Source organism: Clytia hemisphaerica, unplaced genomic scaffold (assembly GCF_902728285.1).
Source record: "Clytia hemisphaerica strain Z4C2 unplaced genomic scaffold, Clytia hemisphaerica genome assembly, whole genome shotgun sequence".
Lineage (NCBI taxonomy): Eukaryota > Metazoa > Cnidaria > Hydrozoa > Leptothecata > Clytiidae > Clytia > Clytia hemisphaerica.
Genome location: NW_027104184.1, coordinates 1,217,685 through 1,238,576, shown reverse-complemented (window position 1 = coordinate 1,238,576; position 20,892 = coordinate 1,217,685). Strand labels below are relative to the sequence as shown.

The following is a 20,892-nucleotide window of genomic DNA, read 5'->3' as shown; positions in this document are numbered from 1 at the left end:
TGGCTATGTCCGTCAGTAACAAAACTTATTTATTAGCATAACAATGGACTGCAGTACGGAAAAAGACGTTTGTTGAATGTTGTTTTGTCAATATTTTGTCATATCCAGCGATGGAAACGTCCCGTCGAATTTGGAGAAATTTACTAAATTCTCTTTGAAGTAATCCACTTTTGGCTTGTAATAAGCAAAACAAATGATGGGGTTTAGGCCTTAAACTCGCCGCGGTTTTCTTATACTATGATATCTTATAATTGTGGTTTACAAAGGCTAACTATAGTGGATTATCTTTATATTCATTCCATTTAATTAAGTTTTACAAATTGTTTTAAAAAAGTAAATGGATTAGTATTCACAGGAAAAATTTTTCGATTTCCAAGGTTGGAAATTCGATATTTTTGGGTTGGAAATTTTGGTTTTATAATTGAAGGTTGGAAATTTGAGTGAACCACATAGGGTTCTTGTGTCATAGTTTCAAATAGTGCCCTGCTGAGCTGTGTGAGTGATCTAAGATCAACCACGTATCTGTGCGAAAAATAACGAGAGATTGACCGGGAGCCATCGAGCCTAGGCTAGCGAGTGACTGTTCACAAGGACAAAAACCTTGTTTAAGATCTCTTTTTCCACATCTCTGCCATCACTTTTTGGATTTTGGCTTTTTCCAACCTGAATTTTAAAAAATTCCAACCTTGTTTAGCTTGGATTTTGGCTTTTTCCAACTGAATTTTAAAAAATTCCAACCTTGTTAAATTTGGATTTTGGCTTTTTTCAACCTGAAAATTCCAAGCCATGGAAAATGCAAAATTTCCAACCTTGGAGAATGTCCCACATTTCCAGGTTGGATTTTCCATTGGATTTTATCTTTTTTCCAACTAAGAAAACTTGAAATTTCCAACCTTGGAAATCGAAAAATTTTTCTTGTGATTCTGATAAGTATTATGCAAAGGGTATTTTTAAATGAAATCGGGAATTACCGATTGGAGTTTTTTGAGCTGTCAATCAAATCAAAATCTGCTTGTGTAAGTAAAAAAGAGGGTTTTTTCTCAGAATACCTTTCGATAATACAATATCATAAATAATGTTATCCTTTATTCAATGTGTATACACACGGTATAGAGAGAAATCGTTTCATTTCTGTAAATGATTGTTGAATGTGAAAGTTGTGTGTGTTTGAGTGAGCATATGATAAATTCAAGCATTTTACATCTCTTGATCAAAGTTTGATATAAACGCAAAGTTGTCTGTCTTCAATATGGCTGCCCGTGACGGAAATCAAGAAAATCAAGGTATATCTCATTTTTTTGAAATGTTTAATTTTAAATAGGATGTTACAAAACAATCTAGTTTTGTATCTATCACCGGCAATCGGCTGCACTGAAGTCACTAAGGTTTTATTGTTTTAATAAGCTTTACTGTCTACTGTAGCTCTCTGTCTATCTAGATTTCACGAATTTGATAAAACTTCTTAAAGATTACCCATCTTAAAGGCGGTTCCAAAGAAATGGTAGTTATTGAAAGAACCATCGATGAAAAAATAGACTTTTTAGGTTACAATTTATTAGGCAGATTTTTTCAAACATAAACAATTCAGCGAGCATCATAGAAAAATTATTTATTAAGCGTCTCTCATGTTAGTCTACACAATAGACAGATCCAGGCTTTTAGGCCTTACTGAATATAAAGCACTAAAAAGACTGAGTACCAACAGAGGAATGTAAAGAGATGGAAAAAAAGCTTTTCTGACTACTCAAAGTTCAAAGATCACTTCTATTGAAAATTCTATTGTAAAAACGTTGATTAGGTCATTAAATGAAAGTCCAGAAAAGACGGCTCGCCATACAAATCAGACGGTTTCTACATGATTTGACGATAAAAATGAAAATTTGTTTTTCCTTTTTTGCCGATTACTAGTTCAACTTTCAAGAATAAGGAGCAATATTTTACCAATGTATAGCAAAAGAAATTCTTAACGCAATGATATTAAATTGGTTCTTGTAAAACTGTCAGAAGTCGAGTAAAATCAAGATGAAGTTATAATTTCCTCGAGCTCTAGCTTTCCATATTATTATGATGCGCTCATGATGCGGTTATATCAGTAGAATCGCTAGGAAATTTTGAGCAAGAAGATATAGGTACCTTTTCGTATAGGAGAGGTGTACCCAAAATATAAGCCCTAAAAGTTTGCGCATAATCAGGCTTGAAACAAAAGAATTTTATCCCAACACGCTAATTATGCAGATTTTTTATAGCGACAACAAAAGAAACCTATTTACCCGACATAAACTCCCTTAAGGGCAAGAGACCTGGTATATGACGAGCCGTTTTTCCATTGTTTTCAAGAAGCTGTTTTTCCATCTCTTTACATTCCTCTGGTACCAATAAATCAATTGTTATTAAAAAAGCCGACAAAGGCGGCTCTATTGTAATCCTTGACAAGGAGGATTACAAACAAAAAGTATTTGATCATCTGACTGATACAACTTCTTACGGAATGACGGAAGTTAATCCTTTAAAAGATATCCAAACAAATTTAACTGCCTTCCTGGAAACTATACTTTACCATTACCACATAAACGAAGACACCTTTAAGTATCTTCTACCACCAAATGAACCACGAATCAACCTTTTCTATATCCTACCTAAAATCCACAAAGCAGGAATTCCAGGAAGGCCCATTGTATCGTCTGTAAACTCGTTAACAGAAAACGTATCACAATTCTTAACAAAATGCATACAGCCACTAACACCAAACTTACACTCCTTCATTAAAGACACAAAAGACTTTTTAAAAAGATTGATGACAAAGAAACACCTTGCTAAACAAACAAAATACCTCCTCACTATTGATGTCAAATCATTATACACCAATATACCCCATAACGAGGGCATTGAAGCATGCCTTCATTATACAAAATTACATAAAAAGTCACTCCCTACTTATACACCGAATAACAAAATTTTAGAGACACTCTTTAAATTTGTCCTAGAAAACAACTACTTCACTTTTGAAGAAACACTCTACCACCAACGCTTCGGGACAGCGATGGGAACCAAAATGGCGCCGCCGTACGCGACCTTATTTCTCGGAAAACTACTCTCGGGTACTTAATAGCCGCCCCCCCCCCCCCGCTAATTAATTTTTCGAAAATTTTCCACCCAGGACATTCTTATTCCAACCCCCCCCTCCCTTTTTTGTCCTAATTCAGCTGAAGAAGAAAAGATTCTCATAAACCCATTTCTGGAATACATACTAGAATATGTAAGATTTCTAGATGACATCTTTATTCTTTGGGCTGGAAGCCTTCAGAAATTAAAAGATTTAGAAACCCACATAAATTCTATCCATCCAACCATCAAGTTCACGATCGAATATTCCCCCGACCAAATCAACTTTCTAGACACAACAATATACATTGACAAACCAACAAAAGAATTTAAAAGTAAGGTTTATAAAAAACCGACAGATGCAAAATCACTCTTACACTACTCGTCATACCACCCGAACCACACTAAAGAAAACGTCATCTACACACAGGCGCTTAGGTACCGACTTTTAACAACTGATGACAGAATTTTGAAAAAAGAATTGAGTGAACTCGGCTCGACATTAATACAGCGGGGCTACCCCCTGACACTGATAAATGAACAATTCAAGAAACTTCACAACATTAGCCAAAACGACTGTTTCCACAAAAGGAGAATACCAAATAAAACCACTAACAAGAATCGCAAAATTGCGACTAAATATTTCCTTAAAAATGAAGGTCATTATTGACATATATAAAAAAGCACACATAATAATGTATACATATATATTTGTCCAGAAAAGAACTGGCATGTTGTTTGCTTTGTTTTGGTGTTTAAAAATATGTACTTATCAGTCCTAAAAAAAAATACAAATTTGAATATAATGAGGGCAATACACGTTGTTTTTTTTATAAGAACAAACTATATAAGAACATAAGGCTTCGAGCCCAAAAATTTAAGAACATTCTAAGAACATACTAAGGCTTTGGAGACTTAAAAACATGCAATTTCTTAAGAAATTACATCAAAATGCTCAAAAAATGCTGAAAATAAGAACATTTTAAGAACATTTTAGCTTCAAATCCAAAAACTAAGAACATCCGAAGGCTTCGAAAATTTTTGACGTTCTTATAAAAAAAAGCCGTCCCCCCCCCCGCTAATTAATTTTTCGAAAATTTTCCACCCAGGACATTCTTATTCCAACCCCCCCGCTTATTAATTTTTGGGAAAATGTTTTTGAAAGTTCCCTTTTTTGTCTTCGTTCTGCTGTATTAGCCTCTTTTTCAAACATTTTCCACCCAGGACATTTCTATTCCAACCCCCCCGCTTATTAAATTTTGAGATTTTTTCCAACCCCCCTGCTTATTCCAACCCCCCCGGCTATTAGGTACCCGAGAGTAAATAGCTTTAAACAGTAGACCTTTTTTTAAAGAGGCAGTCATATTGAATAATTATGTACTCCAGCATAAAAACAATGATACAACCATGCATAATTTAGGTCTATTTAGTTCAGTAGGTATAGAGAATTCAAGATTTGAAAACAGACACTGCATTGGTTTACAAGACTAGAGAAAGATGTCAACCATCCACACGGTTCATGAAAAAAATAAAGTATTTATCAAAAAAAGGTTCTCTTTTTTTTGGTAATCAATACACCGTTTAACAGTGTCGTCTGCGCACGCATATGAACAATTTTCTATTGTTTTGATTTTGGCAACCACGAGAAACTTCACTCTCCCCCGTAAAAAATGGTAGGTAAACAGCCAGTTCTCATAAGAAAACCCAGCAGAGAAATGGTATGTAAAGAACTCCTTTTCATCATAACTTCTTTTCCTCTTGGTGAATTTTTGTGAAATTTTCAGGAGAGATACATAAAATTGTCATTAATATCATGTTCAAACATCTAAAACATTCTCTTTAAAGGAAGGAAAAAAAATGGCAATGTTTACATTTCTCTAACCTTCCACAGTACTAAAGTGAGCATTTTTTCCTCCCGCCTCTACGGTGGAGATGGCGAGACTGTTAAACGGTGTCTTCCAACAAACAACAATCAATATACCCTAACAGGATTCCACGGTGTAAACATTATCAACCAACAAAACCCACACCACCAAAATTGTAAAAATAAGTCAATATAATTTCTATCAACAATTTCTCGTAAAATGTTTTTTTTCCAACATTCTGACTGTCTGATACCAATCATGGCTAAAGTCATCATGTATAGAGTGACTGTGTATAACAACAAAAGTTTATTGAAAATCATCCCACGGTCATGGTGAAGCTAAAGATTTATCAACCAAACAAAACTGACGCCAAGTCAAATCTGTCGATTAAAAATTTCCATGAAAATTACAATCGAAACTTATCTCATAAAATGCTTTTTTCAACATTCTGGAGGTGTTCAAAGTTAGAGGTATCATATGTAGAGCCAAGCAATATATGAAAAGTCATTTGCTATCCCATTTGCCATGAGATATTTTATAGATCTATACGGGTCAAGAAATCAAACAAAAACCAACAAATCATGTCTCTTCACTTTCATGTCACATCGTGTTTATATGGGGTAACCAGAAAGTCAATCCACAAGAACAGCCATCTTCCTTTATTATGGAGTGTTCCAAAACTATTGGTAGGTTGTTTGGAAGTAAAAAAACCCACACAGTTTGATTTATTTTAAAGATTTAACTTGAAAACAAACTGCATCTTTCTAGCAAAAAACTCATGTTTCAACCTGCTACATAACAATTGCCAGTCGGGTCTGCTACTAACATGTAATAGTTTTATTATAACCGGCCTTGAGAATCCGTAAGGAACTTGTAACATATATTATATATATAGTTTATCAGTCGACTTGAGTGATGATACATTACTTATACTTCACTGGATGCATTTTTCGCTGTGAAATTAAAAACGGGCGTCAGTCAGGGCGTACGGAAGGCGTTTTGACACGGGAAATTATGATGGAGAAAGCCCGTTTTAACAAATATTTCCCTTTTGGAAAACGGGAAATATTTAATAACCATGAAAACGGTGAATACAGCAACCCCCTACCCTTTATTGTAGAATACTATGAGAGCTTGGCTCCCTTGAAACAAATACTCCATAGACACTGGCACCTCATAAATAATGATGAAGAACTGAAATACACCTTTCCCACTAAACCATTTATTGTATACAAAAGACATAAAAACATAAAAAACATCATTACTCGCACCAAATTCGGTGAAAAATAAACTTGTAAATATCACCAGGATAAATATTTTAGTAAAAATTTGACTGTCTTTGTAAATCTGTTTTTCAATTAAAACCCGTTTTGAAATAATAGTATATTTTCAAATAAATAGATATTTCTAATAAATTTACTCCTAACTTGACCTATACATTATTACATTTCCTACCACTTGCTTACCAACCAACTTAGTTAAATCGGGCGAAAAGATACATGTCCCACGCCCTCAACAAAAAAGACAGAGCACTACTATGTACGGATCTAACAACAACTACGGTACACCTAAAACGCGGACACGCGAAAATAATCACTCAAAAACAATACACCTCCAAAAGCAAAACAATAGACTAAAAAAAGTGAACCAATCAAAATAGCTTAACACCCGTACAATAATGGAAACCATCCCCTAAAACACAAAATAAACCAATGCGATTACATCATACTCCAACCAACCAATCATATGACTTGAAACAAAAACGAAATAGAAACCAGGCCTTGAGAGAACACACATGGAAAAGCCTCACCGAGCTTATCCTTTCCAAGACCACCTACCTCCAGAACACACGCAGAAATGATGAATGATATAAAACGCACTAGCGACATTGAAGATTTTGACATGACGGGTAAGAAAACTTATATGATATCCCCCCTACAGAGAATTAGCATGCTAAGGTTCTGACAACCCAAAAAGGAAAGAGAGGACTCTACTATACCAAGTAGTTTGGCCCACCTATCACGAGAAGTTATCGAAATAAGGGCCGAAAACTTTGTTTGAGTGATAGACTTTCGACAGAAGACCTCGAAATCTTTTCCTTAAAACACTACCTACGAAAAAAGTCCACGAAAACTCAACGATGGACCACACCCACACAACCTTAATACAAACAAAAACACCAACCTGTAGTTTTTAACACGTAAAAACCTATAGGGAATTAGAGAGTACTCTACACAGTAGACTAGGAAACTGGATCTACTCAATCCTTCATAAAAGAGTAGAGGTTTTACGCTCGAAACGAAGGAAGATATGACGTAGCCTACTCTCATGTGTAAAAATCATATCTTTTTATAGCCTGGATATCTTGACTGAAAAACAAGAACCACTTGTTTTTAAACTATTTTCCCCCTTGTGTCTCGTGTTTCTTGGTTTAAAACCTGGTCTCTACTTATCTACTTAGTTGATAACAAGGGTTGTAAACTCTTGTGGCGAGTTCTAATTTTAAAATGCAAATCAAATTACACGCCTTTTTATAAGAATGACCATGATGAAAATGGCCAAACAATTAAGAGTAATGCTAAGAATATCACCATCATGGAATTTTGCTACTTAAACTAAGAATGCTATTTTTAGAGCATTTTCAATTATAAATTGTCAATTACCCCCAAGTGAGACTCACTCCTTTCACATTTTATGCTTGAGACATATATGTACTATGTTAAATATGTTAAATCTAGTCTGAATTAGAATTCCTAACCTAAGAATGTTGTAAGAATATTTTAGGATGATTTTCCCAAAAAAGTTAAGAATATCCATGATGAAATGGATTTACACCATTCTTGCAATAAAAAAACGTGTAGGAAAAACGTGTGGTAAACAAAAACACGAAAACAAAACATTTTAAAAACATTTATCTTAAAAATCGAACCCTAAGTCTCTTAAAATCTATATATAGCACAGTTATGAAAGAAGTAGATTTTCTTCGTCTTCATTTTTCATCTTCATTTTCTGATCTTATTTTTGATTTTTTCTTTTTGATAGTATTCTACTCCTGTTTATCTTTCCAACAAGCACAAAAACACTATCTAATTCGAATTCTATCAAAAGTTTTTTGTCCCTTTTTTTTAAGGTTCTGATCTGATCAGGGGGTCACTTCCATCTGTAAAGTCAAAAGAGGTAAATGTATCTCTTGGTAAAGGCTTGGGGACCCGAGAAGTTTTTTCGCGTTGATGCAATGCAACATGCCCCATCCCACCAATCTGAAACGCTTTCTCGTGTCTCCACCGCCCCATTTTTCTTTTGATAACATTTGTGCTTCTCTCACTTTTGTCCCTGGGACAAGTGGGATTTTACTTTTATTGATAGAAAGAGAAATGGGGTTGGAGACACGAGAAAGCGTTTCAGGTTGGTGGGATGCAGCATGTTGCATTTCCCCATTTCGAAAAAAAAACATCTCGTTTCCCCAGGCTTTAGCTATAATTATTTATTTTCAACGCTTTTCAGGCATTGTAACCATTGTTGATTTGTTGAATGACGATGACATCAGATCATACATCACTTCTGAAATGGATGATTACACCAATCGCTGGTTTTTACGTCTTGCTGAATGGTTAATCAAGCATAAACATACTCGAACTCCTCGTAAGAAGTTTAAATGTTTAGAGAGAGATTTCCATGGTGGTGGAAGCCCAACAAGTGCTTTGCTCAACAAAATGAAAGTGGATCAACCACAAGCAACTGTTGGTCAACTCAAAAAATGCGCTAAGAAAAACCAACGTATGGATGTCATGGAAGTTCTTCAGACTAACAATGATGACGTTCTAATATCTGATCTGTTAGTTGACGATGGCATTATTGCACAGATATACGATTGTTTGGATGAACGAGTTGTTGGTGCCCCTGATTGGTCATCCTTCGCTTCTTATTTTGGATACACATTTGAGGTTATCGAGAAATTTCGAGGTGCTCGGACAACTCCTGGTCTATTCAGTCCGACCATGGCTTTATTAAGGATTCTATGGCATGAAAACCAGAATTTATCCATTCAACATATCATTACCTGGGCTAGAGATGCTGGACGTAATGATATCGGCAACCGATTGGAAGCTTTTACAACCTCTATACTGGCAAATAGAAACAACCAAAGACCTGAAAGTGGAAACAATACTCAGGCTGACCCATTGGTTGATGCAAATTTCGGATATACAATTAATGTGCCAGCGACAGAAATCCGTCCAGTGCAATGTCAAGATACAGCACTTTCCGGTCAGGATGCAAATGATGGAGCTGTTAGATCACCACCGACTGAGAGCACAGATATACCCGACGTAAACAGTCAGGATGAAAGAAATGAGCCACGTGGAAACCCAGATGGTGTCGATGAGGAGCTGGCTAGAGATGTGGCAGCCAATTTGCATGTCAACGATGGTTGCGAATCAAATGATCTACCACCAGGAGTTTCCGGTATTAATGAAGATGGGGAGCCCGAGCTTACTTGAAATATTTAACATGGACTGCATTACTTAATAATTTAATACACATGCCATTTTTTATAACAATTTGTACACAATCTCGGTAAAAATATGTTGGAAATTTTGGTTAATTCCTCGTTTTCAGCAATTTAAAGTTCGGGCGAAAAGGTCGCGTTTGGGTAAATTCATGAATTTATTCGAATATTTCAATTCGGGAGGGGTTTATAGACTTCCAGGCCATATTCTGAGCCCTATTGAACCGTTCTTGAACTTTTGGATTAAGTCTCGTGTTAAAACTCAGAGTTAAAACTCTTCCCTTCCAACCCAATTTAGAGCGCTTCCAAATCGTTTGTGATTGTAAGATTTTGTGGGAATTTCCCTTTTTTCTCAAATATTACGACTTTGATTGTACGTATTTTATGCAAACCTTTGAATCGTCTTGGAAAGCGCTTTTATTAACACTCGTGTATCAGTGCCATGAGAATCACAAACTGTTTTTACTCCAGCTGAGTTCACGGTTTAGAAATTTTATGGGTTACAAAATATTGGTTCTGCTGGTGTGTCTTTGCATAGTTTTTGTGGTAATTTAAATTTTTAAAACATCCTTAGGGACTTGTTTTTTTTTTGACTGTATCAAAATCGTTATTTTTCACCTCCATCACTAATTGTAAGATAGCCATAAAACTTTTAAAGCTAGAATGACGTCATTTGCAGAGTAGTTTAAGATAAGATTGGTCCTTCCATTTTTGAAGTTTAGAGATGTTTAGCATTAATAGGCTTACAGCAATATTGGTCTAAAGTTAGGAGTAGTAAATGATTCGATTTAGTCCCTCCAAGCAAAGATACAAAAAGTCATCTCAATTTTTTAGATGTTGCAGTTCAAATATGAACTTAAAACTTTTGATATGAGTGCTTTTAGGCCTTAAGATTGGGTTTAGCCAAAAACATTTGGAAATTCAGGAGTATTTGATGATTTGAGGGGTCATTTTCGATTTCTTAGAAAATAACATTTTCTCCATTAGCTTTATCTACTCTTATAATTTTGGGGGTTTGCTTGCGGTTTGTCTTTTGAATACACTATAAAACATTTTTACGGCAAAAAAACTCTTTTGAAGAGTGCCAGAGGATTAATTATAGTCCTGTCATTTTCGTACAGAAAATATGTTTATTAGTAAAGCTTTGGATTAATTTATCATATTTTACTCCGAAATACTCTGGGAAAAAACATTCAAACACTTTAAAATAAGTCTATTAACTGTATTAAGTAAATTTTATACTGATTCAACAGCGAAAAATGAGTGCCCGATGATTAAAATGGTCCTTTTTGACAAGACCTAGTTTTTCCGTGACTACTCCCTTAATCTCATCCAAAACTCTTTAGCAATTATGAAGATAGTTAACTATAATCGACATTTTAAGAGCACAGTAGCATATCACGGAGATTTCGGGAGTAATCCTTGATTTTCTGGTCCTCCCTTTTGTTTAAAAAATATCACTGAAAATAAGCAAATAACGGTAAACCTTGCGAAAAGATAAGGAATACGCATGAATATTTTCGTTGAAATTTAAAATTTGTTGCCCCATTAAAAACTTGTGATTACAATAATATGTTATCTATAGATAATAATGTAACCTTCTTCAATATCATATGAGTGAAAAATGATTTAACATGGTCTTTAAACTCAACCGCCACCAAAATAATCTCTGACCTACAAAATGTTTCACATTTCTTTCCCACCAGCCTTGTCAATTTTTTGTTTACAAATTCGAACGTTTTTACATTTCGAACGTTTTACATTTCGAACGTTCTACATTTCGAACGTTCGGATGTTTTGGTTTTTCGCAAACAAAACGCAGTCTGTACACGTTCTGGCGCCAGTTAATAAAGGGAAATTTTATTTCTGTCGCGATGAAAGTTGCAAAAAGAAATGCAAGCATTTAAAAATTGAATGACTTATTTAAATCATTACCTACTCATTTGAGGTAGAACAACTGTTCATTTCATCTTTTATCATTATAAATTTGTAATATATGTTCCTAGTTATTTGAATTTCGGCTAGTTCGAAACACGGGTCACGGGTCACGGGTTACGGGGCACGGGGTACGGGTCACGGGTCACGGGGCACGGGGCATACAATTTACAGACCGGAAAAAATATAACGATATCATATGACGTATAATTCATAACACGTGTACTACATAACACATATAATAGTACTAATACTACTAGTATAGTATGTCTGAAACAATTGTATACGAATAGTATTATCATGAAAATTTTTAAATAATATGTCACTCACAAATTTTGTCAAAATGATATTGAATGACAAAAATATTCTCAAAATCATGAAATATAAGGCCTCTGAACCAATTTACAGCAAAATGTTTTTTCATACTCAATAGGATGCTAATCATGTGACTGGATATAGATTGACATCGGGATTGACATGTTTTAAAACGATTAAATGCTGCAAGATAGTGGTTTTAGAGATCTGAGTATAATTACGTCATTTTTATTAAAAATTCATAATGGTAGGTGGAAAATATTGACACATTTATAAAATACCATCATTTCTACGTTATTATCCATTAAAATTATATTCATACTCAAGGTGATGGAGGGGATATAATGAGATATGATTTAACAATAGCCGTACTATCATTTTCTTGAGAAAGCTCGCTTTTCAGGCGATGGGAATTGTAATATGTATATTACTTACGTATAACATATAACATGCATATAACACTAAAAGTGTATTATTGATAATATAAGCTTATTATATGTATGTAATATGTTGCGGTGTTTTCTGGTCTGCATTATACACGATGCAAACTTCGAAAGCACGTGGAAAGCACGTGGTTAGGTTTTAGCGTTTTAAATAGTTATACGTGGATAAAATACCTCAAAATTGATTTTTTCGATAATTTTTAGTGTTTTTAAAACATTTTCTGTTTGAATTACTTTGATCTGAGCTGCCCCGTCACCCCGTGACCCGTGCCCCGTAACCCGTGCCCCGTGCCCGTGACCCGTGACCCGTGTTTCGAACTAGCCGTTTGAATTTGAATTTGATTTAATTTGCATAAACCGTGTTTCCTTTTTCTTTTGACTATTCAATAATTGAAGACCATTTTGATCTTTGAACACTCGCAAACTTTTTCTCAACATTGGTCCAGATCGAAAGAATACTATGTTGTAATAATTTTTGGGACATTTTATAAATTAAACGTTAATTTTGCAGTGTAAGCTGTAAATTTTAAATTTCTAAGGTGCTGGACCAAATTACTCATATCTCACTCATTTTTGTCCTATTCTACTCCTGAAAAGGTATTTTGACTTCAGAAATGACAAATATTGGCTTCAAATCAGAATTTTTAGAAATTACAAGAAAGTGAGTAAAATATGAGCATAAAGTTAGAATGACCAAAATAATCATAATGCACTCCTAATTCATAAATTTGACCTTGCAGGACTTTTTGTATCACGATCAACTCCAATTCTGTAAATTTTCTAGTCCCGAATGACATTTGCATCGAAGTTATTAAGGTTTTTGTAAAATTTGAGATTTTTGAATTTGAAATTTTGATACAGTCAAAAAAAAACATGTCCTTAGGAACTTTTAATTTGATATTTCTCTTTTTACAAAATGTCATTTTATAAGTGTTCTATAAGTCATACAATAGCATTTCATGAACTGGATTGAATTGATTTTATCTAGGTATTTTATCCTCAATGTGGAGTTCTGGTAATTAGCCATTTTCTGACTAAAAATGCTCTGATTAAGCTGATGCATCAACCAGAGCATCCATGGTATGAACCCCCCCCCCCCAGAGATTAGGGGGGACCTAATTTTTTTTTTACCATATTCTGGCTGGGGGCTGGCAAAATTTAATTTTTTAGGGGGTACCTAGATTGCTGGGGGGCCTACAACTGCATGTGAAAGATCTGGGGGCTGGCTTTGTTTAAAATTGGGAGTAATCTTTTTCTGCTTTCAATCCACAGATTCATTGTTTTAGTCCAACTCTATTTTATCTGTTGATCCTTCTTATTTTAGGTTATTCTACTGGGGGCTGAGAGGTTTTATGTAAGGGGGTACCTGATTTTTAGGGGGGGCTAAATTTTCTGGGGGGACCTAGAACCCCAGAGGGCATCAGGTAGGTTTGTATGAACATAATTGGATTTCAACAAAAAATTTTGAGATTTTCATTTTTGTGTGACTTCAAGAGTCGAAAACCTCGAAAAAATGAACAATAAACGATATTGCCCTTAACAAAAGTTGGAGCTTTGATTTTATACCAGAGGTCACTTGAACTGTTTAAATTTATTTTTACGATGGGGAACTTGTGTTTTGGATGAAAGGAATTGCCTTAAAAAGTCATTTGAACAGCCTCCAATAATGAAGCTGAGAAAGTCGATTTTTCATAAAATGGTGATGAATGGTCGACCCCCTTGTAGGTTACTCACGACCCTGTAAGTGTAACCAAAAAAGTAAGCACCATTTTGAATTTCTCTTTCGTTTATAACACGCTCGTATCTCCAATTACTCCCAGAGCCACTTAGATCAAGGAATGATCCTATTACTGAGTGGTTTCTGTTTCAAAATCTATTTGAGTTGAAAATTATGCTGTGCTGACTTTTCTTGCCTGGAGGATGCTATTTTTATTCATCATCACAGTGTATGAATATTACATATCATGCTTTGCTATGTAAAAACAGATCCCGATTTCATTCAGCGAACACAAAAGTAACCTTGACAATCATGTAGGATCTTGGATGAGGCTGTACCGATCAAATCACAAGTAAGAAACGCGTAGAAAAAGATTCAATGAAAGGAGGCTCCTCCCAGCTCCCACACTTATTACGAGATCACACAAATTTTTGTTTTCAATCACGATAACGAAAATCAGCAAAAAAAATGGCTAATCACATATCCCTTTGAAAAAAAATTTCAAATCACGATCACGTCTTGGCCTCTCACACAGCCTCTCATCACGCATTCACGAAAAGAAAATATCTCCAAATCACGTAATCACCCAACAAAAAGTCCATCACATCATTACGCAAACCGCTTGGGGGCCTCCTTGGGAGTCAATGAAAAGATTTCTTTTGAAGAAACTTTTTTTTTAGGTATCGAATTATAGAATCTTCTTGATTCTCTTCAACCTTTTTTGGAGAAAATCATCGTAACATATACCAAACCGTATTGGTGATGAATAGAGAATTTAATAAATATTCTTCACGTTATATCTTTTAGTTTGTGTCCAAATTTAACCTAAATTTAAAATGTGATTCTAATATAATTGCTTTATTGTGGGATAGTTTCCAAAATGCTCTAAACACCCCTGTCACACAGCCCCAGGGAAACTTCTTCGTTCTTCCCGCAGTGAGGATATAAGTCTTTATTGAAATCCCACTGGGGATAGAAATTCTATTTTTGCGAGGTTCAAAAATTCCAGTGAGGTTGTTTTGGAGTGCAATTGTTATGTTATGTACATTGAATTTCAAAATCAAATGGGGATGAAAACAAGGTCAATATCTCAGTGGGGCTGAAATTGTAGGTTATTTTTCCCACCTGGCCAAATTTTCCCGTGGGTTTGGGGCCAACTGGATCTGTGACGCAGGGGTGTCTCTAAAATTGGCATTCCTTGGTTCGCAAAAGTTACACCATATGCATAGACCCTGAGCCTGAGAAAATATTTTTTGATAATCGTGTTGTGGAGCAATTTTTCGTCCGCGCTTGTGTTATTCCACCTCGATTCAGTTCTTCAAAAGCGGTCAAAATATTTCCTCATCCGAAAAATAAATAAAAACTCTCGTGGCCTAGAACTTTCCAGCAAAACAGCAGACGTGATTATTATGACAAAAAGAAAAACAGAGAAAAGAAACATCCCAAGCCCAAACCTCAACCAATAATAATTTGTAATTGTTAAAAGGTTGGAAACGGAGACATGGTAAGCATTCTTCAGGAAAAAAAATAGAACAGGCAAAGAAAGTGCTGCATTCTTCTTTCTTGATAGGAAAACTTACCTTTTTGACTGTTTGATTTTTAGTCAGTCTAATAATGAATCCATTAGGTTTACAGTTTTCCAATTTTATCAAATTTCAATCATATTCAATAACTTTTTTTCATTGCCTTCATTCCATAAAATTATGAATCACGAATTTCATTGTAAGAAATCAAATGATACCGTGAAGTTGGGTAACTTGCACCAGGTCAGTGGAGGGAAACTTGCATAGCCATCAAACAGTGTAAACCTAAAGCTCTAAACCAGCATCTAATAACATGAAAACCAGAATATGATTCTTCAATGGGAATCAAAACTATAAAGTGCACTTACAAACATCAATTTGTCAGATCTAACAAAATTAATAACCGCACTGTCATCATTGACAATAAAACAAACGATTTTCTGTCAAGAGCCTTGTAAACATTCCAACAACTTCCATCGAAATGATCTATCACAGCTCAGTCTACCATTTTTAGCGCGGTCCGAGGATTGAGTCGAGAACGCTCCGCGAACTCCTGCGCGGGTGAAAAACTTCAATCTGTCAATCATTTTCTCAAGCGAAGAGTACGCAAAGCGATTCTAGCTTTACGATAGTGCCGCGGGTCATCAATGGATAGTATTCAATTGTCATTATCCCTTTATTTTCATTCCTAGAACTTTTGCAAAAAAAAGGAAAAATAGAAAAGTTGTATTTTTTACTGCTCCATTCATATACTGAATTTGAAAGATCTTCTATGTGGCGTTTTTTTGCAAACTTCAAAAAACTGATTTTTGTCCCGCCTTTGCGGGACTTTGGCTTAAGTGCTTGAGTGCAGCATAGGGTACAAAGTCTAAACATACGTTTCCCGTAATTTTTGTGTGAAGAGTTAGGTCTACACTGTCAAATGACTGACCAATCAAACCAGACGTCTGCACTCGATAGGATCATCGGAACGGCTCAATGACGGATTTATATGTGATCGATGGATTACTTAACGATCCGGATGGGAGATCGATAGAGGATCGATACTCCAGATTTTTTAAGCTTATGATTAGTTATCGATTATTTATCGATCTATCATCGATCTTTTATCGATCTCGATTTACTATCGATAACAAATCGATTAACAATCAATGACCAATCGATTAACGATCGATGACGAATCGATTAACGATCGATGACGAATCAATTAACGATCGATGACGAATCGATATACTCGATTGAAAGGTGAAATACTAGCTCGATAATGGATCAACGAAGGATCGATACTCAAGATCTTCCATCGATCTCCCATCCGGATCGTTAAATAATCCATCAATCACATATCGATCCGTCATCAAGCTGTTCCGATGATCGATCCTATCGAGCGCGGACGTCTGGATCAAAGCAGCAAAATTTCAAAACAAATGAACTACGCAGCTCCGCTCGCAGCTCTACTCTACCATTTTTTGCCTAATAAACGTACAGACCAAAATAAACGTACAGGGGAGAGAATAAAATTGGAATTAATAAACGTACAGGCTGAAATAAACGTACAGGCGAGAAATCAGAGCTAAAATAAATACACGTACAGGCTAAAATAAACGTACAGGGAAAAATCTACTATTTTTCAAAAGTAGAACATCCAGGTCGAAATGACTGACTAAGTATAGGTATATCTCTTGTTATAGATCAATGACAAGTACTAAATAAGCAAAACGTTCGAATTTACTCGTGTAACACTCGAAATTTCCCACGATACGTTCGAATGTTTGTAATTAACGGCCTTTCTACATATCTTACTTGAACAAAAAATAACAAGTTTTTGCAGTATGAATGGGCGATATTGGGTGAAAATAAATAAACATACAGTAGGGAATAAACGTACAGGCAGGAAAATTTTTCAGAATAAATAAACGTACAGTTCCTAATAAGGTGCGTACAGGCGGGAAATTTGACACGAAAAAAAATAAACGTACATGTACGTTTATTAGGCACCCGAGAGTACTCGGCATCGGTGCGAAAGAGAAATCGTGTATTTTTTAATACGTCGTTCATTATCACAAATCAAATGACTTTGGAGGTTCAGTGAAATGGTGGTCGAATTGCTGTCCCATGTTTTGTCAGATAGTCCCAAGTTCAGTCAAAAAAATATTAGATTTGATTCTTTTTTTGGTCGTATTTCTAAATTTTACGATAAAAAGAACTATTTACAAATTATTTTCTTTAACAGGCGTTGAATCGACATTGACATATTTAATGATGTCATAATCAATGCTGTGCATATTTTTTCAGCGCTGTGCATATTTTGTCAACATCCTTTTCATTGGATAAATACCACTAAAATATACAAGAGAAGTAAACATAAATTTATCGCCCGCGAGCACGGCTTAACCAAGTGCACCTCTCTTATTCATTATCTAAGAATTGGAACGGGCAAAGATTACCACGCGGACAAAGGTTATTTGAAAATATTTTTAGTTATAATCCAAGGTAGAACAAACTAAACATAGAAAGGGGGTATTTTTTAGTGCTCTATACGATGATCGGTATTTTTTTTGAATTCTATGTTTAGATTTTTCTACCCAGCACCGTTATGTACGCACGCCTTGTTGCTAAGACCTTTGATGGAAATCGAAAGTGAAACCAAAATAATTTAGCGCACACAGCCGTTCACATAATATCGATAAAGTGAAAGGAGTTCCTGACTGAAGTTAGAGCAGTTGATGGTAACTTTGTATTTTAATGACCAGCCAGGTCATTCATTTGAGGGCTATGCATATTAGCCTCCAATGATGCAAGTTACCTGATCTCACGGTAGGTGTTCGATCACCAAACCTGATCGAACAGTATATCGAACTTTACTGGAATATCTTCAGTTCGATTAAAGTTTGATCACTTTATCGCAGTTAGATTATTTAAAGTTCGATCAGTGTTTTTGTAGCTCAAATGGTTCCAGTTATTGCTAGTGCAACAACTTTTGCCTAAACAATCCCCAACAATCATTGGATTAGCAGAAAAGAGTTGTTCATGCGCTCTGAGAATGATTTGTGAACGAAAACCATAAATTGAACACGTTGAACATCAATCGAACTAATCGAACTTTACCGGAATTTCTCGGTTCGATGAGTGTTAGATTTAGTTTGGTAATCGAACACCTACCGTACGATTGAGTTTGATTTCTTCGGTAATCGAACAGTTTGATTGACATCGCCTGGCAGGGTATGCTTTAACTCCTATATCAAGATTACGGGATTTGGAGTGCAGGCCAATTTTACTATAATTTTCAGTGGTTTCACTTTCGATTTCAAGCCAACAACTTAGCAACAGGGTGCTCGCCCATAGTTACAGGGGTTTGTGCAAAAAAACCAAACATAGAAAGTTTTCCAAATCCCTATTTCGATTGAACCAATAATAAATGAAACTTTTCCATGTTTCACTTTTTTGCACCAATTCTTCATAATGAAAATATCTAAGATTTAAAGTTCTCCTTTATTTAATGATTTTTTACGGCACTTTGTTGACAATCTAATTCTCGCATCAAATTCCCACTTTCTTCAGTAAATTGAAGATCAGAAAAAACCTAAGCCTTAGGATCACGGATTGAAACAAATATGAAGGGTGGGATTTTACAGTCGTCTCTAGTGCAAGGCACTGAGAGGCCACAGGTGCCAAAAAGAAGGGCCATGTGAAATGCGGCAATCTCATTGGTGGAAATTTGATAAACAGCTGCGAAGGAGCGCTGGGAAGCAATCTGTAGAAGAGACCACTTTCGTTTTTGTTGCAGATTTCGATATAAACTTCTCTCACAGGGATTACTTGTCAATATGTTGTGTGAACTTGTCAGCATTGTATTGTTGTAAAGGGAAAGATAAAAGAGGTAAGACTAGCCTAGTTTCTAATCCTGATAAAGGAGTTTAAGTTTAGACTGATAGACAAAAGATTTATTCCTCTCTAGTCACTAAGCAAAGAAAAATAGTTTTAATCAGTGATTCCCAAACTTCCCATTATTCCTATCTTTATATGATATCTGATGATTCAGACAACAAAGTCAAGTACTCTCTGGTACCTAATAGCCCCCCTCCGCTTATTAAGTTTTGAGATTTTTTCCAAACCTCCCGCTTATTCCAAACTCCCCGGCTATTAGGTACCCAAGAGTAGCTCCTCAAATGAAGAACAATCCGAGGAAGAAGTCATTCTTCCGAGGAAGAAGTCATTCTTCCATACTAGCTAGATCAATACCTTCAATCGAGAATTTACAAGGCAGAAAATAGAAGAGGTATTTCGGACCCCATTGAATGTTTAATCAGTTAGGAACATTTGGCGAGTTCCTGTACGCGGCCGCAATCAAAAAAATCATAACCACACTCATAAAAAAATTGTGTTTGTGTCTTTTTTTACCGTTTTTTGCCTAGATGATATAGCAAACATAGTAAGTATAAGCAGACTGTGCCTTTAATTGGCTGTAAAAAAATTATGCGTCGGCAAAAATTTCCTCAACTTTCAACAATGATAAAACACACCTATTTAAAAAAAAATTAACCAGCGCATTTTTCATCTTTCTACTTCTTCATCTTCCATGAAGCTCTCAAAGTTAAATAGAATTAAGCACATAAGATATTCTTATAATTGTGAAATGTTGTTCGCGTTTTCGCTACGGTGGAGTGCATGACGTAACTCGCGCGGCAACAAACTCGCCTTCTGTTGGCTGGTCATATTGGCCGTTTTGGCGTTACCACCCTCGAAGCAGTGGGCGCCTTCGTCATTCCGCAACTCTGTCCACCATTTTAAATGAGTTAACAATGGATCCAAAAGGGCGCCCTCATCAAGAAAGATCATTTGCTTTGGTCTCCGGCTTTGGGAAGCAGTAATGTTTTCGATTGTTTTCGATGGAAAATAGTAAGAAACTTAAGTTTACAAGTGTCATTCAGTTTTTGCTGGCTGATAGAATGGCAGGATCCTGGATGGTTTCCCTAACTGTTAATCGGTATGATATCTTCTTTTTACTCACCGAGTTCAGGAACTCAAATACAGTAGGCATTTTTGCAAGTTGATTAGGCTGGGCTTAAAAAAATTGTTGGTTTGCCGTCACCCACCCTTAGATTTTCGAGGTGGGTCGGTCAGTCGGAACTTTTTTTTATTTTGGCGATTTTTAAAATTTTTATCCATGGAAGGGTTAACAGTTTGTTTACATTTAGGTAATTTTGAATAAAAAACAGAAGTGCTAGCAGGAAATTTACGATTCTTATGCTTGAGACAAACAAGATACGAGTTTTGATTTTTTATTGTTTGAAGTTTTTAAAGGAAAGAAAATCTTCTTTAAAATAGCAATAAATTTTTTGGGTCAGCAGGTTTCGAGGTAGGGTTGGTCGGGTGACGGCAAACCAACAATTTTTTAAGTCCAGCCTTATGAAATGAAAGAAACGTAAGAATTTATCAGTACCCATTTAGTAGAAAGTTATACACCTTACACAATTTTTCTCCTTGA

The 20,892-nt window shown here is 35.5% G+C and overlaps 1 protein-coding gene across 1 annotated transcript; it reads left to right on the top strand.

Annotated features, from left to right (window-relative positions):
- The first annotated feature begins 1,101 nt into the window (after nt 1-1,101).
- LOC136814827 (uncharacterized) lies at nt 1,102-9,570 on the top strand. Its single transcript, XM_067071256.1, has 2 exons — nt 1,102-1,283; nt 8,472-9,570. Exons 1-2 carry the CDS (start codon nt 1,250-1,252, stop codon nt 9,464-9,466), a joined length of 1,029 nt encoding a protein of 342 aa, XP_066927357.1. The 5' UTR covers nt 1,102-1,249; the 3' UTR covers nt 9,467-9,570.
- Nucleotides 9,571-20,892: the final 11,322 nt, after the last annotated feature.

What these genes read in the sequence shown, in the direction of transcription:
- LOC136814827 (XM_067071256.1), top strand. Translation starts at nt 1,250, where the DNA reads ATGGCTGCCCGTGACGGAAATCAAGAAAATCAAG. An exon ending in CGGAAATCAAGAAAATCAAG is followed by an intron (nt 1,284 to 8,471) that starts GTATATCTCATT and finishes AACGCTTTTCAG; the next exon opens with GCATTGTAACCATTGTTGAT.